The sequence below is a fragment of the Erithacus rubecula genome, assembly GCF_903797595.1.
Source record: "Erithacus rubecula genome assembly, chromosome: 4".
NCBI classification, from domain to species: Eukaryota; Metazoa; Chordata; class Aves; order Passeriformes; family Muscicapidae; genus Erithacus; species Erithacus rubecula.
In genome coordinates, this window is record NC_136686.1 from 17,778,679 (window position 1) to 17,804,636 (window position 25,958).

At 40.7% G+C, this 25,958-nt stretch overlaps 1 protein-coding gene across 2 annotated transcripts; it reads left to right on the forward strand.

Moving 5' to 3' along the window:
- The first annotated feature begins 4,622 nt into the window (after positions 1–4,622).
- LOC306801495 (overexpressed in colon carcinoma 1 protein homolog) lies at positions 4,623–19,915 on the forward strand. 2 transcript variants are annotated; one of them, XM_079304616.1, is made up of 6 exons: positions 4,623–4,767; positions 11,816–11,840; positions 16,588–16,623; positions 17,503–17,579; positions 18,349–18,389; positions 19,782–19,915. In XM_079304616.1, the coding sequence occupies exons 1-5, from the start codon at positions 4,725–4,727 to the stop codon at positions 18,351–18,353; spliced, it is 186 nt and encodes a 61-aa protein (XP_079160742.1). In that variant the 5' UTR covers positions 4,623–4,724; the 3' UTR covers positions 18,354–18,389; positions 19,782–19,915. The 2 variants fall into 2 exon arrangements, with proteins under 2 accessions (XP_079160742.1, XP_079160741.1); XM_079304615.1 differs by having other exon boundaries at positions 4,647–4,767; positions 18,354–18,389.
- Positions 19,916–25,958: the final 6,043 nt, after the last annotated feature.

Consider the following 25,958-nt stretch of genomic DNA (forward strand, 5'->3'; position numbering starts at 1 on the left):
GTAGCTGGCCCATCTGGGCTACTCACTATGGTGTGAGCTCAAGGTAAGGCAAGAGCAGCTCAGAGCTCAGAGGAGTGAAGGGGTGGTGCTGAAAATCTCCCATGGTGAGTGTGGGGCAGCCAGGCAGCCAGAAAAGGGACAGAGGGGCACATAGAAAGCTTTTTATCACGTTTTCTCATTGCTAACAAGGAATGCAAGGCAGGACACCCCATGGGCAAATAAATTTGGCTGCTCTGTCCATGCAGGGTCCCTGCACTGCTCCTCTTGTAAACTTGGTATTACTAGCAGAACCTAGTCTCTAGAATGGGGTTTCTAAACCCTTTCACAGAAAATCTCTTTCAAAGTGTTTTAACTATCTATTGATCAACTGCCAGAAAATGACAACTTGCTGTCACTGCTGCTAACTAAAGGTGAGCATGGGGGACATGGCATATTGATTCTTTGGTGTTCATTCTACTGTGAAGAACAAAAATCATAAATGGTGTGAGGTGGGGAATTGATTCCTCAGTGTTTATCCTGATACAAGGAACAAACCACCAACAGCTGAAGTGGGCAGGAGCCAGGCTCAAAGCATACAAATGTAGGTTCTTCAATTCACATGTGGCTGAGAGGTGGAACAGAGGATGCTTTGAGTGCCAGGGTCTTGTATGGGTTCAAGAATTGGTGGAGCAGGTTCATAGAAAAGAGATGTGTTAAGGGTTGCTAAATATATGGCAAACACATCTGCCCCAGGCAGACTGTGACCTGCAAATGCTGGAAGATGGGGAACTTTGGGGGGCACATACCATATGAGTTTCCCATGTTCTTTTCAGCTGCTGTCAGAGACAGAATCCTGAATAAGGTGGATCTTTCCTTTGACCTGATACAGCTTTCTTTTTTTCTTTTTTTTTTTTTTTTTTTTTTGTTCTTGTTAGGCACATCCATTTTATAAATAGTAATGCTATCTCACTGCTTCCTACTTTGGCTTCTCTATTATCTCATCCATCAGCTATTTCTTGTCTTTCTGACTGAAGATGAACATTCATTATGTGTCCAGATAGTACCTTGCACAGCTGGGGTCACTTGGTGTGACCGAGCACTTTCACAATATAGCCATTATTAAGAAACAGTGTAGAAACATGGAGGGTGGTAGGTTTTTTCTTTTTGTTGCCCTCTGAGTTTTTTTATGACTGTCATTTGGCTTCTGTAACCCAAATCAAATTAGTTAACCCTTTTTGTTAAGAATGAAATGTTCCCAGCAGTGTAGAGGTCTTCTTAATGTCTCCCTTTTCCATGTAGTGAGCAACTTCAAGGGCTGTGTGATCATGATACCTTTTACTAATAAGTTCTTGATTTCCCCCTCTCTTTCTATTGTAAAAAAATTTATATCTCGATGTATTGGTCTTTATTGACATGCAAAACAAACAACTCCCAGTTGGCACAACAGTGCTTTTTTTTTGCTGTTAGACTGGAGCTTGGACTCCTGATTTTTTCAAGAAGAATCATCCTTGCAGGTTTGCTAGGAAATAGGGTCATAACTTTATTGGCTAAGTGTTCACAAGCACCACCTATGCTGTACTATAATATTTGAAGAAGTCAGTGAAACCTACAAGTCCAGGTTGCCAGCTATAAAACAACAGTGCTCTAGCACAGTAAAGCTGGCCAGGGGGAAACATAAAACTAGGTAGCCTGAAAACATGGGAATTAGAACTTGAAAACAATGGAATTGAGAATCAACCATAAACAAGGTGGTTGCATTGACCACTTATTTGCAGTGCAACCTGCCCTCTTAAACAGGGCAAGATTGGTCTAAATTGAATTCCTGTTGTAGATTTGATTAGGAAAAAAAAAAAATATCTCATAGTGCTAACTACTGATGAAGAACTGAAATTTTTTCCAGGACATTTTGAGAGCATCCATGTCTAAGAGACACTGTTCTAAAGAAAATACTCAGAGGAGGCTAATTAGCACTATTTTTTTTTTTCTATAAAATCATAGAATATCCTGAGTTGGAAGGGACCCACAAGGATCATCCAAGCCTAGCTCTTACACTTGCATAAACTGAGATCCAAGCCTTTGTAGGCAAATGTTTTGTAGAGAGAAATAATGGGTGCATAACGCTTCTGTGTGGATACTTACATAAAAAAGGATTTTGAAAAGTATTGTGCAAATAAGGGCTGTTCCCTAATACCCAGGAGTAATGGGTTTTAAAGATCTTTTACATAGACTTGCATACCAGCTTGACAGACAGATTGTTTGGATTTTAAGCATGCAGACTAGCAAAAATGTCCAAAAGGGGAAAATCACTATAATTTCAGATTTGGATAATCCCATCAATCAACGTGTTTTCCTAGCTGGGTACATTTTTTGTTGATTTAGGGAAAGAATAACAAAATCCTTTTTCACTACATCTTCTGAAATGCTTACAGAAGTTCACATCCATATATCTCCCAGTCTTAGAGGGCAGGATATGTGATGGCAGACACCAAGAGTTTGCCAATGCAGGGAACACATTGCTCCTCCCCCTTAACGTTAAGCGTTCATTTAATTAACTTGCTTAGGTGACTTATTTTGCTACCAGTTATATTCAGTAATAAAGTGAAATGCTCTGTTTGTGTAAAACACGAGTAAAGTTGAAACTAAAGTATGTCTTCACATTTGTAGTAGGAGGCAACTACAATAGAGCTGCCAAGAGAGGGGCTGACTCATTACAATCCCAGACACTATATAGAGGAATACATCACCTTTCCTTTGTCTTAAGTCCCCTGAAAGTGCTACTAACTCCAGCTTTGGATGGGTGTGCTGCAAGTTTCTTGGCTTATTGAACTAAATGCAGCCCTTAGTTTGTGCACACGGGGTGCTTGGCTTGTGTGTGGTACACTGAACTTGTAGGAGTGAGAGCACTTAGAAGTTACATCACCTTTCTCTCATCCTCAATACCACTGCAGGTTTCTGAGCCAGCTCATATCTTCTCCTTGTGGCCAGGGCAATGGCTGGGTGTCAAGGCATCTCCAGGGGATTTTTGCCTCCCAGCTGCCTCTTCTAATATGTGAGGACATGACTCGGTTTCTGTGCTCATCACAACTGCTTCCTCCAAGGTAAACTGTGTATTAGAAACTACTTCAAAATGTGCCAAGCCTATGGTCAGTGTGGGTTGTTTTTGTGTTAGAAAACCACATGGGGCCTTAAGGAACATGTCTTTCAGCATTGCTTTCAGAGCACCCTTTCTTCCTTCTTAACTCTGCCATTAAAAATTTGCTTCTGGCTGATGCTTGGTGCTAAAATCTTAGCCTGAGGCTTCATTTTTTTGATGTGTGAATTTCAGAAAACTGGTCATCAAAAAGAGGTCGTTTTGAATCGTGATGACTTTTTTTTTTTTTTTTTTTTTTTTTTTTTTTTAATGTAAAGTGCACTGTCTGTCTGCTGTAGGGCTGGTGATGGTGAAGGAATTGTTTGGCCATACCTATGTGCCCTGTCCTATTAAATTTTGAGCTGATTGTTCAGGTTCAGCAATTTGTCAGGAAGGATCAGACAAAGACCCTGAAAATACTAGCTTTCTGCTATTGACATGAAAATAGGTGGCCAGTCAGAGGAGGGAGATCTTACACCCTGTTCTGAGGTAGACATCAGTGAGCCCACATAGATGCTCCTCCCAGGAGCAGAAATCCATGGGAGACTGGATGTTATTGTCTCTGCTGCTTATGGAGCTGCTTTGTTTTAATGTGTACTTCTTGGGAAAGCTGTAAGACAATTGTGATGTCTTTTTTTTCCCCCTTCTCTGAACAGACTGCAAGATCAGACAGCAGCACTTTGGTCTTTTTGTAACAGACAATTATCAGTCAAATACATATGTGATGCTTGTACTATGACACCCCTAAAACATCTTTCTGACTCCTTAAACAAATTTGTTATAGCAGTAGTATCTATCTGTCTAGAGTATTTGCTGTTGTATCTAGATGTATCCATTGGGTTTCAGCTTCCTGGTCATTTGAGGATGGAGGAGGAGTAACAAGCCATCAAGGTTTTAAAGTATTTTTCTTCTCTGTGGAAGACAGAGGTTTGAGGCAAAAAAAAAAGTCAGTTTCCTTTTGGTAGATGATACAAATGTTGAGGGAAAATTACTTCTTGAAGAATTTGTAAACTTATCTTTTATATTTCTCAGTGCTGTTGATATTACTTGGAGAAAGTGGATCTGTACAGTTCTCAACTCAATGAGTCTTCAGTTTCATCATCATGTTTCTTATAAGAAGAGAAATACCCAAACCAATCATAAAGATTTGCTTAAGATAGTGAACAGGGTGTTATTGATAGCAGATACCGGGTTTGCAGCCCGGTCCTGTGGTTGCACCGATGTTCCCCTTGGCGATGAGGGGCGTCCCAAAGCTCCCGTGAAACGCGTGAGCCAAGGAGCGTCTCCAGTGCCCGGGGAGGCTCTGGGCTTGCTGCCTGCGGGTGGGGGTCGTTCGGAGTCCCGCAGGTTGAGCCGTGCCTCCGGCTCAGCAGCCGCAGCCCGTCCGGGCGGGGGCACAGCCCGGGCTGCGGCGGCTGCGGCTCTCCCCGGGCACGGACGGGGCTGCGCTGGGGGCCGGCGGTTTCCCGGGCGATGGGTGGGGAGAGGAGGAGGAGGAGGAAAAGGAGGAGGAGGGGTCCCCGCGGCTTTATCTCCCACCCGGCTCCGCCCGCCGCCGGCTGTCTCCCGTGAGCGCACCGCACCGGCGGGCGCGGCGCCGGCCAGGGCAGCGCCCATGGGCTGCGGCAACTCCACGGCCGGCGGCGCGGGCGGGCGAGGTAGGGCGGCGGGCCGGGCCGGGCCGGGGAGCGGCGGGGCGAGCATCCCCACCGCGCTGGGCGAGCATCCCCACCGCGCTGGGCGAGTGTCCCCACCGCGCTGGGCGAGTGTCCCCACCGCGCTGGGCAGCCCGGCGGGGGTGCGGGCGGGGGGCGGCGGCGGGCACTCACCCGCACCCGGCGGGATCCAGCCCCCGGCCCGGCGGGATCCAGCCCCCGGCCCGGCGGGATCCAGCCCCCGGCTCGGGGGATGCCCGTCCGAGCGGCGGGAATCACTGCTCACCCTCTTGCAAGAGCATCTTCCTTTGCCGAGGCTGGTCCGCTTGCTCAGGGCAGAGAGGATGCTGTGGCCTGCCGCGGGCACCGGCGGCTTTCTGGTGCGCGGTTGTGGCTGGAATCATCACCTCCCAAGCGGCTCCCAAGGCACGGCGAGCCCAGGCCGGGAGCTGGACGTAAGGATCCTGCCGGGGGTGTCAGCTCCATCCTCTTCGCTTCCCTATAAGGCCACGAATGCCACTTCTGAAATGAATTTGTGCCACATCTTCTCCTTCTGTTTGTTGGAGAAGTTGGAGGATATTCCATGATTGAGGTTTCATGCATGTTAATGTGTACTGCTGGTTGGTGTGTCCAGCTGGCTCCCTTATTTGTTCATTGCTATTTTCAAAAGAGATAAGATCTGGGAAGATGGTGCTGTTGTGCTCTTCCTCCCCCCTGCCCCCGCAGAATAGGAAAGTACATGGCAACTGATAAGTGGACCTTCACCCTGTAATTATAATGTGAGCATTTCTCAATCATTTTTCATCCTAGCTGCACTTGGCAAACATTGCCACCTGTTCCAGGACCTTTATCAAGTCTTTCACATATACTTGTGAGCTTTCAGCTCTTGAAAATGCACAGCAAAATAATGGTTGGACCACTTAGAATTTCTGGGTCCCCATCTCTTACTCTTTTGACTTGATTTAACCAGAGCTTCCATGGTGCCTTGGGTAGTGCTAGTCCTGACCTGGTCCTGCCTGTCAGTGTGAGTGATGCTGCCTTCTCTAGGGTGTATATGTGTGTGTGTGCTTGTGGGGTGTGTTGCTGGTTTGCCTGTACAATTCTGCAGTTCACACTCGGAGGGGAATGTGATTCTGCCATTCCTTAGAAATTAGGTTTTAGGTACTATGTCTATCTATCAGAGGCCCCTCCCATCCCTAAAGAATGCACTGTGTGAATTTGCTTGAACATTCAGTGCTCTTATTGAAACTGTCATGTTTGCACACATGCATTCTCTCCCTTTAGTTGATTCCCACGTTGCTGTGACTGGAAATTCTTTCTGTATACGACCAGTATAGCTTCATACCACTGGGGTGATGCTTGTTCACATCCCATTTCTGTTTGCTGGGTAAAAGCACCAATGCAAGCTTCAGAGAATGTTGAGTCGATTATTAGTCCATTTGGGGTAGTTTCTATGTGAATGTTGATCTGTCTGCCCTGTGGAACTTTTACCAGGGTACAAATGGGTAAATGTCAAAGAGACAAACTCTGACAGCAGTATTATTTTGAGCTCAAAGTTTGTTTAAATGTGTCCCATTGCATTAGAGGTAGTTGTCTTCAACAGATTTTGGCTTGTAGATACATAAAGTATTTTCACTGAAGGTCCAACTCCCTTGATAATTACATTTACTTATATGTTATACATAAAATATTTGAACTTGCATTTTTTGGTAAACTTTTGCATGCTCTTTAGAAATATTCCACAGATCTCCAAAGGCAGGATGTAGTGCAGGTAAAAACCAACAATGCCACGTAAAATACATCATTAGTATAAAGGGGTTGTTACTGTTGCACTGATAGACCTCTCCTCCAATGCAGCTCTGAAAGAACCAGTTCCCACTTTCAACACTGCCAGTCAGGAATTACTCTGTGCAGTCTATGGTATTAAAATAATGAACAGCTGGTAATAAAAGTAAGACGTCAGATGTCTACTATTTGTTTACTACATTTAACAGTCCTTACAAAGTGTGTCTAGTAAAAATAAAATCATTTTATAAAAGGGAAGAAGAAGACTTACCATTTTTATTCTGAATCCTTGAGCTTTTGAGGAAAATGCAACTCACAGTTTCACCAAAAGATGTGAAGAGTATGTAAATACAAATAAATTCTGTGGCATGCACAGCATGACTACATTTTTAATGCTAAAGTTATGACTGTTCTGTAGTCAGTTATGTCAAAGCTAGAGGTACATAACATGTAATTAACCTGTAACACTCTTTGTCGTATCATATGACTAAGTATAATATTGTTATATTAAGTATAATATTGTATAATATTGTTCACAGAACACATTAAATGTCTTACGCCAATCCCCTTTTTTTTACTCTGGTAAAATTCCTATTGCAGCCTAATTGGATTTTTCCTAAGCAGATGTATATATGGTGATAATTCAGCTAATAATATTATCTTCTGTTGCATGGCTAGAATGACATCAGAGCTATCAGCTCTATGGTCTGTGAGATCTAAACTAATAGACATGATGTAGAATAATATTTTAGTCTGTGGTGCAGTACTCCAGAACACCAATATAACTCACAGCATTCAAATGTTCTTTGCAGAGTACCAGACAGTGGCAAAAATCTCTTCAATTGAGAAATGGCAACTTCAGTTATCCAAGTAAACTGATGTATATACACCCTTCTTAAATTACCTAGTTTATGTATTAACTATGGGTTATAGTAATTTTTTGTTTCTCAACTTGCTGTTTTCCTTATGTTTTGTTGTCTCATTTTACATATCCTTCTTTCATGTTTCCTGGAGTTTTCAAAGCTCAAAAATAGCTCTTCTCTATTTTTTTTTTGGTGTGTTTTTAAAATATGCTCTTAAACATGAATTTCCTTTTTTGTTTTTTTCTGAGTTAAGGCATTTCCCTTCATGCTAATGATTCTTCACTAAATTTTTTTAACTGCCTCCTCCTTTCCATATCTATTGTAGTAACAATGGCAGCACCTTAAATTATGGTACTCTTTGGAGGCTGTCAGTCTAGCCTTAATTTAAATACACAGAGAAGCTGTTAATCTGTGGAAAGCTTCCAATATAGTCAAGTTATGATGAAGGAGAACTTTCACATCACATTCTAACAGATTTATTAACTTCAAGTTTGGTGCAACCCCAGGAAGTCATTGTGCCATTCTATTGATTGGGTCAAATATGTGTAGAGAACACCCACCTGATGAGCTGAAGAAATAATTTGTGAAACAAATTGATAATATTCTGTCCTCAGTTACAATGGGGTGTAAATAGAATAAATTCCTTGATGTTAGAAGGCGCTTCCTTGTTGCTGACTTGGAGCACATCAGAAAGGAGCCTGCAGTAGAAAACTTATTCTTAAGAGTTGCATGTACATATATGTAATCTTGAGGGGTTTTATTGGCTTTTTGTAATAATTTGATGTGCAAGAAAATGTCATAGGGCACTGTTCATTAAAAAATATTAGGAAAATGTTTTGTAATCTGCTCAAAAGTCAGGTCCTGGCATTTTTGTATCCATTTTATTAATGTCAGTAGTTGCCTCTCATGCTTTTTATGTTTTTCTGAGGCTTTTGCCTCTCCCCTTCACTCATGATGAATTTTTCAGCACAGAGGAATATCCTCAGTGATTATCAATGCCTCTCAAGCATCTTTTGGATTTTGCCTGCATTTACTGAAATCCTGCGGTGTCGCCAAGAGAAGCTGCTGTTGTTCTGAAAGAGCAAAACCCCCTCTCACCTAATGGAAGATGCTTTGGGATGGATTCTTCTTCTTTTTGACTTGTGACTATTTAAATGCCGTGGGGTTTTTTTTTTCCTGAGGGATCACAGACAGCTCCACTGCTCTGGACAGAATGTTTTTCTTCTGTAATCACTGGGGCTCAGAGCAATGTGTGGCTGAATGGGCCACGTTCATCTGCAGGCTATACCCTTTCTTCTCCTTCTGCAGCTCTAAAATGCCAAAATGCACCCATGGTCCTACTGTGTAAATGGTGTGAGCAGAGAGGCCATTCAGGACAATTCAGTATTGCCCTTTTTTTATGGATGTGGCTTTCTTCGATCTCTTGCTGAGGTTAGATTTGAAAAACCAAGTGAACAACAGCCTGTCAAGACAAGGCTTGTTGGGTCAAGTGCTGCCTTTTTTTAGGCCAAGCTCTTAGAGTGGGAAAAAATGAACAAGTTATATATGTGAGCTTTTTCTTAAGTAATTTATGGAAACCATCATATCTATGAGAGCACTAAGCTTTGCTGCTATGGAACAAGCTGTAGAGTGTTTGTGGATTGGTAGTAAACAAGATTCTTTGGCTGAACTTCTGGCAGAAGGAACTTGAATAGCAATAAAATTGTGTTGTTCACTAGACATGCAAGGGTTTGACAAATATGTCAGTGAAGTAACAGGGTGAGGGTGAATGGATTGGACTTCACAAATAAACACGTCTGTATGGACTGAGATGTTTTTGGTTCCTTGAGAAATAGTGTCTGTGTAAGGAATGTTCAGGCTCCCTAATGAAAAAAACCTTTGAAGTATTCACACCAGGATTTTTTTATTATACACCTAGCTAAAATGATGTTCATTTGCAAGCTCAGAACTCTTGCAGGAAGAAAACTCCTTTGTTAAGTGGAAACACTCTCACATTTATTGTCAGGTACCTTAGTGATACTTGAGTGAATTTGAACCAAACAAGTTTGTTTCACTTTTGCTAGTGAAAATGAGAAATAACCCCACTGAAATGAATGGAATCCCATCAAGGAAAGTGAGGATAAACTGGTTTGCTGTGCTTATAAAAAAGTATAAAACAATGTTTTTTAATATGTATTTTTAAACGTATTATAAAATTAAAACTGATCTCTTTAAAAGTGAATTTGTTTTTATCATACTCAGTTCTTAAAATTTTTGTATGAAATGCATTTCAAAACACTGCAGTGATTTTTCAGCAGTAGTACCCTTGCTAATATTCCAAGAAGACAAGTGCTGCCATGTGTGAAAGTTAGTGGCATATTCCCAAACACAGGTTTGTATAGCTCTACACAAAGCCCAGGCTGATGGGTCTGAGGGACATCTCCAGAGTGAGAATGTATTTGTGCCATAATGCACTGAACATGGATATGGCACTGAAGTGCACCCAGTGATTGACTGGAATTTGACTATCACCTCTGGGGAGTGCAGCAGTACTGTAGGCACACAATTCTTCTCACTTGGCTTGAGGTTTCTGTCAGTGAACTTCCTGCAAGGAAGACACATTTTTCAGATGGGCATCCAAGGTGCTTAGACTCAGAAAAGTCTTGGCAAAGGCCTCAAAAAAGGCCATGAACCTTTTTAGAGAAACTGGTTTTGATTGCAGAGAGTTTAGGCTAAAAATAAGAAAGTCATCTTCTGCAAAAAAAAAAAAAAAAAATCCTCCTAGCTTCAACTAGGCTTTTGAAAACTCATGTTGTCTGAAGAGTTGCTGATGCCTGTGCTCTGTCTAGGTGCCCTGAAGGCTCATTGCTGAGCTGACTCTGGATGAACTAGCCTTGGTAGCAGAAAACATCTCCCTACATTGGCAGAGATTGAGCTCACACAGCAATGCCAACCTCCCATCTGGACACAATTAATTTGAGAGATTCACATGTAGTGCTTCATAGATGTATCTGCAAAGCCAAAAAGTCTCAGAAGGCTGCCTGCTGGAGTAAAGTTTTAAAGCAAGAGCCTGAGCTTATTGTGACTAGAGATACTCCCTCCAACTTAATTAAGGCTTCCTGCTGGTATGTGTAGCCATACTGAGATTTTGCTGACTTTGGAAGCAAGACTAACAGAATAAATGTGTGCAGTCTTATAGGAGTCTAGTCTGTGTTGTTGCTGGGAAAAGGAGGGCTAAGTCAGGTCATAGGAAATGGGAATGACATTATGTTCAGGAACTGGCTGTAAAGGGTGATGTTTTCTGCCATTCAAGCAAGCCATTCACATAGACAGAGCTGGAAAGCCTTGCAGGTCTATTTCTTCCTCTTGTTTAAAATAAGAATACAAAAGACATATTCTTACACATCAAAGGGAGATGAAAGGTATTTGCTATTATGTATATTTTTCAGCAGCACAAGAAATTAAGGTTTTCCAAAAAATGAAGTACCATGGGAGGAAAAAACACAACCTACCTCCAAACTCAAAAAATCTCTGGGATTGGCTACTTCAGTTTCTTCAGAGTGAGCTCAGGTCACCTTTTCTAGCCAAATACTAAGAGGAAAGGAGAAGTGAAAGGTTTTTCTAATGTCTGCCCTAACTTCTGTAATTAAGAGAAGGGATAATTTACTGGTTACTTAGCTGACTTATATACTATCAAGAGAAACTTAACGTAAGTAACTTGGGAGGAACAAGAAAGAATTTGTACTTGGGTAAATGTTTGTGTCCCAGCAAGAAACATCTGAGTCACCAAAACAAAAGTGTCAGTCACTTGTACCAGGTAGCCAGGTGGCAGCTTTTGTCTCTTTTTTTTTTTTATTTTTTTTTTATTTTTTTGTTCAACAGCAAGATGAATTAAAGGGTGGTTGATCTTGTTAGGTGTCTGGGGCTTTGGATGGGTTGTGTCTCAATGTTTGTATTAGTTCTGTCTGGTCATTTTATGAAACTTTGTTTATCTGGGAGGAAGAATGAGGCAGCATTTTATACATGTGGTGCCAGCTCTACAACTGCATCAAATGGCAGAATAATCACGCATTTGGGAGTAAGTTCCTAGTTAGTTGTGCCAACTTTGTGGCAGGCAAACCCACCAGAGGACTGAGCAAACTGAAGCATATAAAATTCAGGAAGATTATTTTTTTGAGTGACTGCACCTGGGCACTGGTCCCCAGCAGCATCATTTTCACACACTGAGAGTCTGGCCCAGATGTGATAGATTTAAGGGATAGTATGGACAATCATTAAGAATAAACTGAACAATCATGAGGAATGCATTCTCTTACAATAGCAAATTTTTGTTGCTATTTCTGTGTTTAGGACAGAAAGACAGTTGGTTTAGAGGATTATGCCATTACCTGGTAAACATGTTTTGTTTTTTTTTTTTCCCCTAGGTGCTACAGGGACTACTAAAGATGTGTAAGTACTTTACTCTACTCTACTCTTTTAAATATACAGCCCTGGACATACTGTCAGTCCTACTAGCCTTACCCTAGATTTAGTCATACATGATTCATCTGCTTCCTAACATATAATCAACACAACCAGATGTTTACTGTGTTTAGTGACAGCTTGCATCTCCACAGAACAACTCCTTGTCTTGTTTACTTTTCTACAGGTTTCTTTGCTTGTTATTTCTCTAACAGAAATTTATTTTCTCTGCTTCTGTTGAGACAGTTGTCTAGCAGAGGTGGTTATGTTTCTTCAGACTGCGTTTCCCCATCATGTGTCAGTGCACTTTTTTCCAAAGGCCATGTAATTGTATGAAGCTGGCACATAAATTTCCACCAGGCCCAGTGAGAGATTTAAAAAGTTTCTGAGACAAATTCCCCCTCTTTGCATGAGACCCAGTAACCCATCCAACTTCCTTTTCAAGGTACCCACCTTCTCTAGGCATTCTCTGCATTAAAGATAGTATCTTCTAGGTTGGCAGAGGGTAGCAGAAGGCAGCCCTACCCATCCTGTTTTTCTCTAAACATGCAAGATCTTTTTTAGAACTGTTCTTATTTGCTGATACAGGAATGTACATGAACAGCTTTATTCAGCCATAAATGCATTTTTCTGTCGAAGAAAACCATAAAGAACTCCTCCCAAGGACTTGCCTTCTCCTATTTCATGTAATTGGTATTTGCCAATAGAGGTTGTGACTGAGGAAAGATTGTTATGTTATGCAATAGGAACATTCTTATGTTTTATTTACTTCACTTAGAATAACTACTCTAATTAGCTGGAGGAATCCTGGTGTAGAAATGAGGGCAGTGGAGTCAGATAAACAAGTGGAGGGAAGAGCCTAACAACAGGCTTGTCCTTGCTATTACAGAGCACAGCTGAGAACTAACAACAGGTGTCACTTGGCTGATCAACTCTGTTGCCACAGATACTCTTGAGATCCGTGTTACCTCTGTAGTCTGTTTTCTAGGCTTGCACTGCCAGACAATAAATAAATTACAGAAGGCAATCTTATGAGGAACCTCTTCTTGATGCAGCCTGCAGCATCACTGCTCCCAGTACTTGTGTATTTACAAACCCACTGGTTTAATTTATATCAGGGCCTTTTTTATTGTTCAATTTTGTTGATTTAAGGACTGACTTAGAACTGCATCTTTCTCTTTGCTCATCAGTAATTTTAAATTTCAAAATTGCATGCACTCTTAAATTATGAATGTTGTAGGCATGTTCCTGTGCTTAAAGGTATGGGGATGTGTAGAACTGTGTTTATATGTGTGTAAGCATTTATAGAGCCAGGCTGCAGGAGCTAAAATGGGAGCATCCTACTTAATAGTGTGAGCTCATCTGTCATATTTCAAAATAGTATCGAGATAACTTAGAAAAAAATTAATTACTAGTGCAGCCTTCTCTAAAGTGAAAGGGTCAATCCTGGAGCTATTACTTATTCAGATTAAGGGTAGTGGAGCCAGCCAAACAACCCACATGAGTAATAGCATGTTTGAACCTTCCCATCAGGTGTTAGAAACACACATCTACTAACGAGGAATAGCAAAAGCCCTAAATCTAATACTTAACAGAAGGTTTTTATGAAGGAAGTAAATTATCAGAAAAATTATTCTTGTTTCATAGAAATTAACAAAGCAGATTTATATTAACTAACATTATAAATCCACAAAAGCTTTTTACACCTTTTTACTTCTGTCAGCTAAAGCTTCTCTTTAAATAACCTTTTTTTGGGGGGCTGTCAAATTTCAGTCATAACAGTTCTGATCCAGAAAAGCATTTAGGTGTGTCCATCCTTAAATGCTTTTTGATACTAAATCTGGTTATTCTAACTTGAGGTTTCTCATTTCTTGACTGTGACTCATTGCCAAAGCACCATGTCTCCTGGAGTGAGCAGCCAGATGGAAGGGGAGAGGGCTGGATCCTGCTCTGAGCCCTCCTGAGTGACTGTGGGGAAGCTGCTTTGCCCTCTGGGCTTGGAGTTTCTCCACCAATAAATAGGGATGATGATATGATCTTGCTCTGCAAAGGACTCTTCCTCTCTGAGGGCTGTGTGGTGATGAGAAGGATGTGCTCTGAGAACCTGTGTACCCTCTGTGCTCCAACCCACAACCTCTCAGCCAGCTTCAGCCCATGCTCCTGCCCCACTAATAAAGAAACATTCATCACTGCTAACTGGAGAAGCTTAGCTGGAGGAGAAGTAAAGGATATGCTAGAAAGTAATGCAATGCCTGTGCAATTCAGTGTGGGGCTAAGTCTGGGGGAGGATTAGTTACAGTGGGAAGGAAAGGACACAGCAGTTCAAGCCTGTTTCAAAATATTGAGAAGAAATGCATCAAATACAAATGAAAGGCCCTTGTTCCCAAGAAACACCAAGAATCTGAGGAGTAGTTGCCATTGTGTGGATTTGCTATTAAATCTACCCATTGGCTCCAGGACCTGCCCTTGCTGCCTGCTGAAATCCCTGCTCTCTGTTCCTCAGATGTCAACAGCACCTGAGGCAGTGACACAGCAGCTGCTCAGCATGGAGCACCTCTGACTGCTCAGCTCCTTTTGCTGTCTGTTCCTGGTGCTGAAAAGCTTGTCCTGGCTTGCTGTGAGTCCAGGAGATGTGGCAATGGGAGCACTGCCAAAACCAAAGGAGCTTCTCTCCAGTCTCAGTCCCATGTTGAGTGTTGATGTTGTAGCTTTGCTCCCCAGAGCCACCTGTGTTCACCCAGCTGGGCACAGAAGCAGCACTTGCCCCAGTGGCTCAGCAGACACTAAACATGCAAAATTAGTGGGCAGCCTTCAAAAGGGCATCTTGAGCCATCATGTGTGAAGGCAAAAGGTGTTTGAATAGGAATAGTAAATAAACTGGGGCAGCATTCCTTCCTGAGCCCCCAGAAAGCTGGGTAAAATGGCTTATTCCTTAAGTTATTCCTTATTTCCATCACCCAAAATTTTCTTTTGTTTTTTCCCCTCTCCCGTGTTCCTCCTATCTCTGCTCACTCCCTCTTTTCTGGCAGGGCTACAACAGTTTGCCCCCAATCATCACCCAGACCAAGAGCTGTTGTCTGTACAATTCTAGATTAGTTTTGCTCTCATGCATTTGAAGAAAAAGGTATTGCAAAATTACTACTTTGATTTATAGCTAGTAAAAGGAAAGGACGAAAGCAAAATGTTTAAAAACCCTCTTGTCTGCTTAATCATAGACCTGGATAATTTGTTTTGGTGAGAGAATTACAGTAATGGTCTGTGATGCCATATTACAAAACATTTCTAGAACAGAAGAAAATGGCCCTGTTTCCTGCTAGAATATTTTTCTCTTTTTTTAAAAAAAGCATTGTCATTAATTTCCTGTTGGACAATATTGATTATTATTCTTACAAGTCGCTTTCAGAGGCTTCAAGCTGTGCATGAAGTTGTTGGTGCTTTCAAAGGACTCTTTTCTCTGGACAATGGTTAATCTGGATTATAGAAAATGTTCCCAACTGTATGAGAAAATCAATCTTGTGACACATTTGGTTGGTTCAACAGAAATGATTGTTTGTGATCTTTTGGGACCCAAAGTCCCTTTCTTAAAGTAGATTTTTTTTTTTCCTAAAAATACATCCTCATTTCTACCCACTGATATACACAGGCTTTCCATTTTCTTCAGGAGAAACTGGCCCACACTAGGACAGAGCAGCTTCACAGTCCTCAAGAAAAAAATGTCTCTGCATTTTCTGGCTGTGTGTGTGAGGACTGTAAGATGACTTAGATCACAAGAGATGGGAAATGCCTTCTGAAATGGCTCTTGTTCCTCCAGGAAGGGATAGCAGGAGGGCCAGGGATTAAGGAGTTTATTGATCTGTCTTTCTTGAGTGGTAAAACATAGACAAAGACAGCCAATGAGGAGTGCTATGCCCTGCATAAATATAATTTAGCAAAATTGCAGAATAATAAGATTTACTCCAAGCCTCTGCTATTAAAAAGGACCTGTGTACCCTAATTCACTGTGGTGATGCAGAAAGGATAGTTGGTAATGTTCTGCCCCTTAGAAGGAAGGTAGATGTCAGAAAATTTCCAAGTTGTAGCAGTATGTAAGTGGGAGGAATCAAACCTCAGTGACTGTCAGATGTACAGATAGACTTGTGATTTTACCCTAAAGTTAATGGAGAAGTAATTGCCCATTTTTATGGGATTAATAACTGCATTTGGTTTGCAAACAACTAAATTCAGGAATTGCTGTGCCTCATTTTGTAGACAGCCCCTGTAACAGCTCATGGCTTCTGTTACAGTTACTGTGAAAGTTCCTCTCTCTCCATCCTCGCTCACATGCCAGCGCAGATACCCAGTCCCTTTCTTTCCTCTTTTGGGGGAATAGCATTCCAGGCTTGTTCCTCCTACATGCAGAGTCCTAGTGTTTCTTTTATGTGGGGAGTAGTGTGGGGATTCACTCATAAGGAGTGTTAATTTACCTGTTTCTGCTCCCAAATCTACTTTCAGATCTCACTGGTGGGGGTCATAAAAAGTAAGCTACATCTTTTATCAATCCTTTATTCTTCTGTACATTATATTGGAAAAGTGTCTTTTTTTTATACCTATGTGAGTATTTTGTTGAATAGTGGATGTCCTGAATTAAACTGGGGTCAGTAACAGTTCTTCCCTTGCTTCTGAATTTACCCAGATGGTGATGAAGCACCTGAAAGAAACAATCTGCTAACATGCTTTGTATCTTTTGATGTTGCAGAGCAGAAGAATCCATATCAGATGATGACAAAAGGAGGTAGGTGCTCTGCTCAACCAGGGCTAGCTTTATTTGCAATAGGCTGCAGTGAGTTCTGCACCAGTTACACATCCTTCCTTATCTCCTAACTCCCAAAAAAATCAGAGGAGAAAGGAAAAGAGAGGAGAAAATCTCACACAGAGTTGAGTATTGATGAGTCCACCCAGCCTGTTATTGAGCTGGGAGGTGGGAACTTTTTGGTAAGAAGAGCACATTATCTCCCAGCTGCAGGTGGTGTGCTCCATACGGGCTGGTGGCCTCTGCCTTCACACCAACACTGCCACATAAAGTGCCATTAGCACCTGTGGGAGATCTCTGCTGGGATGGAAGTGGAAGGAAGTATGAGTCTACCATCAAGCAAATTAGAAATTGGCTCAGAACCCTAGGAGCTGGAGGAGGTGTGATTAATTCAGTACCTAACAGGGCAGAGCAGTGTAAAGGGAGCCTCTGCAAGTAACTCCAGGCACAGTGGAGGCTTTAAGGACCCAGTTTTTTACCCCCCTTCATCTGTCCCTGCTCTCCATACAGGCTCTTTGGAGTCAGAAGTATCCTCTGAAAGGATATCTCTTCATGAAGGGGAGAGGGTTGGGCTATGAGAGTACCTAGTGTGGCCCTGAGCAGGGGCAGGCAGGTCTCATTCCTTAATGAGCTCACAGTGCTGTTTAATTGGTGTGGTTGCCTGCAGTGTGGTGCCAGTGTCAAACACCAGTGTCAGATGAGCTCTGTCCTCGGCTGGGTGCGCTCAGAAGCTGGGCGGGGGGTTTATTGTCACAAGACAGTGGGGATCTCATGATAAGTATCAGGAACTTGAGTGCACATGCTGCTCTTTGGGAGAGCAGTGTCCAGCTGAGCTCTGAGGTGCTGCCCTGTCTCCCCCAGGAACTACGGCGGGGTGTACGTGGGGCTGCCATCGGACGCTGCCATGGCTCCCAGCCAGACCAGAGCGGCGCCCAAAGGTACCTCCGGCTGCCTCTCCCTGCTTCCCAGATCATCTCCTCCTGCAGGATGCATGGCCTTTACAAACCCATCATTTCAGACAGGCTGGCTGGTCTTGAAGCCTCTTAAGGCTGGGGGGCTATTTGTACTTGTCAAGGGGATTGTTCCCGTTTATTTAAAATACAGCGCACTTTTGCAGAAGGATCCTGGAGCAGATGCTGGCAGTGTAGGTACATGGTCTTCTGAACAGCTTCTCCACACTCTGAGTGCTCTGTGAATTGAAAGAAAACAAGCCCCTGTTACGACTAAGAGGCTGTGATAGATGCACTTGCAGAGCCCCAGTGCTATTTTTAGTTTTGAAGGTATTTACTTGCATTGTGGTGAATTCCAGTAATAACAGTTAGTAAGTGCTTGCTTTCAGGTTTATTTCTGTTCTTACATGAAACCCAGCAGAAACTGTTTCTTCTCCATGTTATATTTTTGAGCAGTGGGAAAAAAGCATTAGATTTATAGCTGTTTAATTGACAAGTCATAAACATATAATTATGAAATAATGTAATATTCTTTTGATTTAACACCAAAAAAAATGCTGCTGTCACATGTGTACAGCACAGAGTTTAGTCACTGACTGGTGCTTCCAAAATTTGCTGCAAAACAAGAAAATGAAAAACAGTAACACTATTAACCAAAATAAAAGTAGCTGGTTTTGGAACAATGCTAACTTAGTTGCATGGGTTGTTTTTTTTAAAAAAGATTTTAACCATCTTTGTCTTTTGTTTTCTAATTAAGATTAGAAGGAAATAAAGACATCAAGATGCAAACAGCCTGAGGTACAGTATGTTTTGATTAACATTGTGCTTGGCATGTATTTGTTGAATAAAACAAGGTAGCAATGCTCCCTGTGATGCTCTAAGTTGGTCTGGGAAACACCAAGGTAGATCTCCAACTGCATCACAACTTCTAAAGGCTGGACCAGAAACCAGTTCTTAGTGGGGACAGATATAAATTAGACAGTAGCAAAGTCATCTTCTTGGTGAAAACTGAGAAGCAAGGAAACTCTGTGTTACTTCATTTGGGAGCAAATAAAAATCAGATGTCCTTAGTGGTACTCAGACCTCCCATGAGAGGTGAGGTACATCAGCAGTGCTTAGATCAGCATCTGCAGAGACAAAGATTTTTTCCAGGAATGAGGATTTTGCAGTCAGAAAACATCTCCTTTTTTGGAAGGACCTTGAGGACCATGGTGTGTCACTCAGTAATGTAATGAGCTTTCCCCTTTGCCTATGGGAGTATCTGTGGGGGCTTCACTTTTCACCAGCTAAAATAGGACATTGAAGATTTATAGGCTCTCGTCCTGAGGGAAGAGTTTTGACTGACTAAGTTAAAAAAAAAAATCCTTTATAAGTTCATGTCTACAGAAAAAAATAAAAACAAGTGAAGTTTCCATTCAGTACTTGAACTAAATAAACATTGACTAATTTTGATAGGGAACTGTTTTGATGTCTAGCCAGTGGGGAACTGAAAATTATTAAGCTGCCAGCAATTTCCATAAGAAGCAGAGCCCTTTCTTAATTTAGGTGAAGAGCCAGAAACAGTTTTGAGTGGTCCCAGTGCTGGATGCAAGCCTTGTAGAGCAGAACACATGTAATAAATGTCTTTATTGTATGAGTGGTTAAAGCCCCAGAACTTTTCTAGGAGCAGTCTTAAGCAGGAAGAACTTCAGGTGGTCTTCACAGCTAATTCCAATAACCTGGCTGGGATGTCTGAGCTAGAACCACCATCACCCTTGACCAGAACAGGGCTCAAGCACTGTCTTGAGGCTGCAGCTTTTCATCTGTGATTCATGAACAGTCTGGGTTACTTAGGTTCTTGTCTAGGTGCATTAGTTGAATGTCTGAGGCTGGATAGAATCAATCACTTGACCTTTTTTTGCTATTTAAAATAGTTGAAAGTGCACTTTGCCTTCATTCATGCAAGATCAGAGCTTAGCTGCTGACCCAAGTCTTGCACAGATGAGCAGTTCAAATCTACCAAGGGTCCTCTGAGCTCCATAAGTTTGTGTGTGTTTGTCTGCAGTTCATGGACTAAAAATCTCCCATCTTCTAGTGACAATCTAGTTCTCTGGTTTATGTATAGAATGTTCCTGTATTGCTTTTCCATTTTTGCTTTACCAGTCTACCTAAATCCGTTTTTTTTTTGGTTTGGGTTTTTTTTTTTTCCAGTCTACTAAGACCAGTTGCCAGTGCTTTGGAGAGAGCTGTTTTTGTGCTGAAGATTTTGACATTTACACAGCCTTCCAGAGAGCAAGAGAGATCAGAGCACCAAAAAAATCCAAACTGTTGCAAGTTCCAACTACGGGTAAAGCTTGAAGTACAGCGTTGAATCAGTTTCCTATGATAGTTGCATTATGGAAACCTCCTGCTGTTCTCCAGTGAAAGATGAAATTAGTGAACTCATGGTGGATATTTCTGAACAAGAGCTAACTTTGATGATCTGCAACCTATTTCTCTGTGGCCATACTGCAGATTCCATCAGCTATCAGCTACGCTTCATATATTTTCTCCAACAGTTTTTGATAGATTTTATATAGAAAACCATCACTACTGTCCACTCAATAGTTTCTATGGTAGGTTCCTGTAAATCAGTTGTAATTTTACTTCAGAGTAATATATTTGACAAGTTTGCATCTTTTTGGGAATATTGCAAATTTTAATATTTTTGCTGTTAAATCTTAAGAATAGGATAACACAAGCATAAGACTGTAAGGTTCTTTAAAATTATTACTGTCCCTTTTATACCATGAGACAAATATTAGTGTTTAATTTTCACCTTGTAAAAATATATTGCTCAAGGAAATTGATTCAAAGAATAATTATATACTTCATTGTATTATTTACATGTCCATTTATATTTTTCTTTAGCTATATCTCTTTTATAAAGCATTACATGTAAAAAAATACTAACAAAATGAAGTATTATGTGTTCCATTCCATGTAATAATAATAACATTTCCTTGCATAAGGACAAAGTGATGGTGTTTTCAGAGATAGTGTGACAAAACTCCAGTGCTGCATCCTTCTGACCTGTAGAGAATTTTTGATCACTATTAAGAATTTTGTATCCCTTCTCATCTGTAAGCATCTCCAGTATGGCAAACTGAAACAGAATGAGTGTTATTACTACTTTGTTGAGGTTTTAAAATTCATTAAGTTAATAGCAATTGTAAGTTTCACATAGAACATAAAACAGATTGTACATTTACAGATGGCAGAATGAGTATTTAAATTATTAAAGCCTTTTGCATAATTCTTTAGTCAAACTCTTTTTAATGGGACTTGGTATGCCACACACTTTAAATAATGAAATAAACAAACAAAACCAACAATCTGTACCATGTTAATATATTACTATACATACATTAATATTAATTTTTAAAATTAAAAGAAAAAAAAGCAAACCATAAAATTTGGACATGAGGAAATAAGCCACTGTGAGCCATGAAATTCCTGCCCTTTTCACTGATACCTATTACTGCCAATGAATTACCATTGGCTATGATTTCCAGTAACTTGCAGCTTTCACTTTTAAAAAGTGATATGAGGCTTGCAAAAAGAGATATTTAAAAGTATTCCTTGCTTGTCCTCTTTCAATTATTTGTTACATTATTTATTGCTATTCTCTAGAAATCTGCTACTTGGGTTATCAACTCAGGCTTCCAGCTCCTGAAGACAAACATGCATCTCATTCTTGACCATCGACCTCAAACCGAGATGAAATAAGCTTGAAGATTAAGATGTGGTATTAAAATATCTCTCAGTGTGAATGAAAGTCTGTAGATTATATCTGCAGGGTCTTGTTCTTGCAAGGCAGGCTGCTGAGGATTCAAGTAGCTCTGTGTGACAAACATGCAGGTTTTTCTCCTACCTGCTTACCCTAGGATGAGGATGCAGTTTCCACTTCTCATGTTCCACAAATGGCTGAAATGGTTTGCATAGCACAAATTTATTTAGTACAAAACAATGAGGCCCATACCTGACCTGATCACAATTGTCTTTCCCAAAGCAGAAAAAGCACCAGTCGTCCTAGGATGCATCAGTGTTCAGTTTGTGCTCAAAAAGCCAACAGCAGGTGCCAGTAATCAACACGGTTGTTTATCCACTTCTATCCTTCAGTTGCTGGGAAGAATCATCAAAAAGGTGGACAGGGCTAAACTCGAGCATCACTTATTCTGCTGCTAACATCTGCAGCCCCTTGTGTGGGTGGAGGGAGGGAAGAGTGAATGCTGATGAAGAGCTCCTCACAGCTGGTGGTGGGACAGTTGCAAAGGGTACTTTTCTTGGTTTACATCATTGCTTGTTTTTCCTGTGCAGAGCTACAGAGAAGCTTGAAGCACTTTGCAGAATTGGTCTTTTAATGTTTCATCCTCTGAATGTGTGAAAGGTACAGTGGTTTCTTAATATTTTTGTTCCTCTGCGTTGTTTAATCTCAAAAGTTTGCTGACCAACTGACAAATGTGCAGCATCATGGACTGGAACCTCTAAAATAGACATACATTCATTTATGCTGTATGGGCATGTACCCATCAAACTAAAGAGCTAGGGCCATGCCCTTGTCTTCAATTTGCAGACTCTTGTCTTTTGTTTTCCCAAGGATCCATGAGTCTAGAAACTGTGTGACAGGACGCTGTATTTTCTCCTGGCCAAATTCCACTTAGGGAACTGATTTTCTGCTCATGAAAATTCCTCTGTGGTGAGCAGCCTTTGTTAATAAAAGCACATGTCATTTCATGGAGAACTGAGTGTATCTGCTCTTTTAAAATGTACAATCTATGGATATTTCTGTTAGGAGGAGGAACAGAAAAGAAACCCTATATGCCAGCTGCCAGCTGTGCATGTGACAGCATCCTAGCAGAATATTTAGGCACTCAAATGATGGTTCAATGGGACAACTGAGAACAGAACACAAGGAGCCATTGAGTGACAAAGTTATTGTTAAGGAATATAATTTGGTTTTGTCAAAACATCTTGAATTATCATTTGTGAAAAATAAATATTTTAATGTTGGGGCTGTGACACCATTTTCCTTGCAGTGGTTACTATTTCTTCAGCCAGAGCTGAGGAGCCAGTGAATAATTCAGCAAAGAGTGGAATTGGGTTTTATAATCTCAGAATCTCTGGTCTGAGATTCTTTGGTGGCCTGGAAATACTATGTTTGAATTAGTGAATCTTGAAAAATTCTGGAGTAGGTAAGCATAAGATTGAAACTACAGTTTGTGACCAGCTGAAAAACACTCAAACACTCAGAACACTCAAAATATCTTAAATTTTGGTCTGAAAAACCAAACAAAGTACAAACTATTTCACCTCAAAGACAGCTTCTCTTTTGAATTATGCTAATGAGACAATGCATTTATTTTGCTTTATTCTTAATGCAGGAGCTTTGTTGTAAGGGCCAAACTTCTCAGTTTCTGTTTGGCACAGACAGAAATATTGCCTGTTTCTATATGCCATACACATCCTAGTGTGCTTCAGACCATGTGACAACTCTAAACCTCTGTGCTGCTCAAGGGTTAAATCTTGTCACTAAGAGAGTTGCAGAAGACCTGGTGAAAGCCAGTGTAAGCTCAGTTAGAACTTCATTCACTAGGAATGAAATCCTTTCCTAGTAGAGTCCACACAAGGCTGAAGCTGCAGAAAATCATAAAGGTGAAATTTGCCTCTAATGAACACAAAGTACTAATTTACTTGTTTTCATCCTGCATGTCTGGCAGAGGAGACTCTGCTGTATGGAACTATGGTTGAAATGGCATCATTATTCCCTGTCACCCACACAAGTCTAGCAATTCTCAATAATCATGCTTCCCAAGCAGTCGGTGAGTCACTGCTGATCTGTTTTCTGCAAAGTAGATCTCTGTTTGGTTCCCATGGTGATCAGAAGTGACAATTATTACGGGCTGCTACTACAGTTTCTCAGTTGTGTGTACCCACTAAAAGAAGCTCTTGCCTGGTTATAGTCCCTGGTTGTTTTGCAGTACATCATCATTGCTTCCTATTGACAGCAATTTAAACACTTCAGGTGAATTGGCTTTGTGAAGAGCAGACCAAAGAAGGGGATTTGGGGAGTATTTTTGTTTTGCAATGCATTTAGAAAAAAACAAAGAAAATTACTCTGTAAACTTTCCATAGAGCAATGGTGTTCCAGTATTGCAGAAAGTCCCTTGAGGTTGAGCTAGATAATTCAACCCTTGTTTTAAAGACAATCAAGTGCAGAATTTAGGTTTATCATGATAGGAGTGATTTCATTTTACCTGACCTGACAATTTTTGCTCCATCTCCAGGGTTTTCAAACACAGAAGTATCTCCCAGACAGCTGAAATCTGCCACCCCTATTGTGGGACTTTCTCTGTGCTGCTCACTATCTGACTTATTGCTGAGGATAGGACTCAGCTGAAGAACCAGATCATTCTGTGAAATGCAGTGAAACTCTCTTTAGCATAAATGTACTGAGAAAAGAATTAGAAAGATGAAGCCACAACCACAGGATGAAGCCTGGATAAGAGGGGGCTTTGTGTTCCAGAAAGGAGAAAACACACAGGAGAATGAGGATTATTATGCAGTGAGGACAGATGTAGAAAGAGGATAGGAACGGAAAATGACGTAAAAAAGGAAATACCTTAATTAAGTAGCCACTGCATTTCTCCATTATTCTAATCTCTAGAAAATAGAGCAAGAAGTGGGCAGCTGCCAAATTGTTTTAAGACTGAGGAGAAATGGGAGTTGGCTTATCAGGGCATTCCAACCCTCAGATATCTGAGACTGCAAGCCTTTAAGGAAATAATTTGTGTCGTTTTTATTTGCTTAATGTTCAGTGTAATGAGCCCATGCACCTTAAAGGTCCTTCTGGGTGTTACCATGATATATAAATATCCTGCTGTCTCTTTCAAAATTTATGTTGGTATTCCCTTAGTTTATATCTCTCTGTGCAGACTGAGAAAATACTCAAGATTTTAAAACAATTAATAGGATTAGTATAAAAATAGATTACAGAACATGCAGAAAAGGAAGCCAGAGTTTAATCTGAAAAAAAAAGTGTGGAAATAGAACCTAAGCTTTGGTTTACTTATGCCATGTATTTTAGATTTCTGATATAACTAATGAATCACTGTGCAAGTAATTAGTTTGGGTCACAGCACCTTATTGGTACTCTAGAGTATCTGTCCACTCACAGAATTTTGGGGTTTTTTTTATTCATATGTTACAGGAGATGGCAGTAATGTGAAATACTAAATTCCACACTTCGCCTTTGTTGCTCACTTTTTGTGTTGGCTGAATCTCAGTGTTGTCTGCAGGATGGCTTCATCTCCATAAAAGCTGAGGCTGTGATTCAGAATGGCAGTTAATTTGTCATATTTGGTAACATATTTGATAACAGTTTTGTGGGGGATACCAGACTTCTGGAAAATGCAAGATTTTGTTGCAGTTATGGAGGTACTCAAACTTCGGAGAACCCACACTTATCACTATCAAACTTTCCTTGGCACTATGCAAACATAAAACCACACACATAAATAAACAGAATCAGGGAGGTAACACACACCTTCAAGCTTATATCTAATATCATATTTATGGTTATGTAAGTACTGGAGTCTGACTGTAACCTTGAGCTGTGAATATTTACTTTACCTACAGCTGGGTTTGCATTCCCCAAAGGATATTGCTGTGATGAAGCTTTGGAAGGACTCCTACTACCTGGTTTGTTTGTAGGAGCATCACATGCTTATGGGAAATAAACCAATAGACTTCCTCTAAAATTAAAATATTTAATCAGATCATAATGTAAAAATTATATCAACTTGATCAAACTCCAAGTATCTGGTTATTAAAACAATGTACTTCATATTTGAAGGCTCACATGAAATCAGCTGCCTGTTTCTTTTTCCTCTTCCAATTTGTGAGTTTCCCTAATAAATAAATAAATAAATAATTAAATTATTTTAGTCTTACATGGAACTGCTTCAGATCATCAGATAGAAACAAACCATTTTTGGCAGGGAATTAATTTGTAATAAGGAAACTGTTCCAGCCAGGAAAGATGAAGGTTTTATAAATTCCAAATTATTTAAATAGGATGAATAATAGTTGGAGAATTTACACAGTGCTGTTAAAGAGCCTTTGTTTAAGACATCATTGCTTGTGTACGCATCGCTTCCTGAGAAACTCAAGATTTCCAAAAAATAAAAGAAAAAAACTCTGAAAATCGCTGCTTGAAAAACAAGTTTTGATTTATGATAATATTTTCTCAACAACAGCATAATATGTTTCTCCTTGAAATTCAAGAGGAAGCCAAATTCTCATTGGAGCCAGTGAGTAAACAGTCTGCTTCTCCTTGCCTGCAAACAA

What these genes read in the sequence shown, in the direction of transcription:
- LOC306801495 (XM_079304615.1), top strand. Translation starts at nt 4,725, where the DNA reads ATGGGCTGCGGCAACTCCACGGCCGGCGGCGCGGGCGGGCGAG. An exon ending in ACAGGGACTACTAAAGATGT is followed by an intron (nt 11,841 to 16,587) that starts GTAAGTACTTTA and finishes TTGATGTTGCAG; the next exon opens with AGCAGAAGAATCCATATCAG. An exon ending in GACCAGAGCGGCGCCCAAAG is followed by an intron (nt 17,580 to 18,353) that starts GTACCTCCGGCT and finishes AATTAAGATTAG; the next exon opens with AAGGAAATAAAGACATCAAG.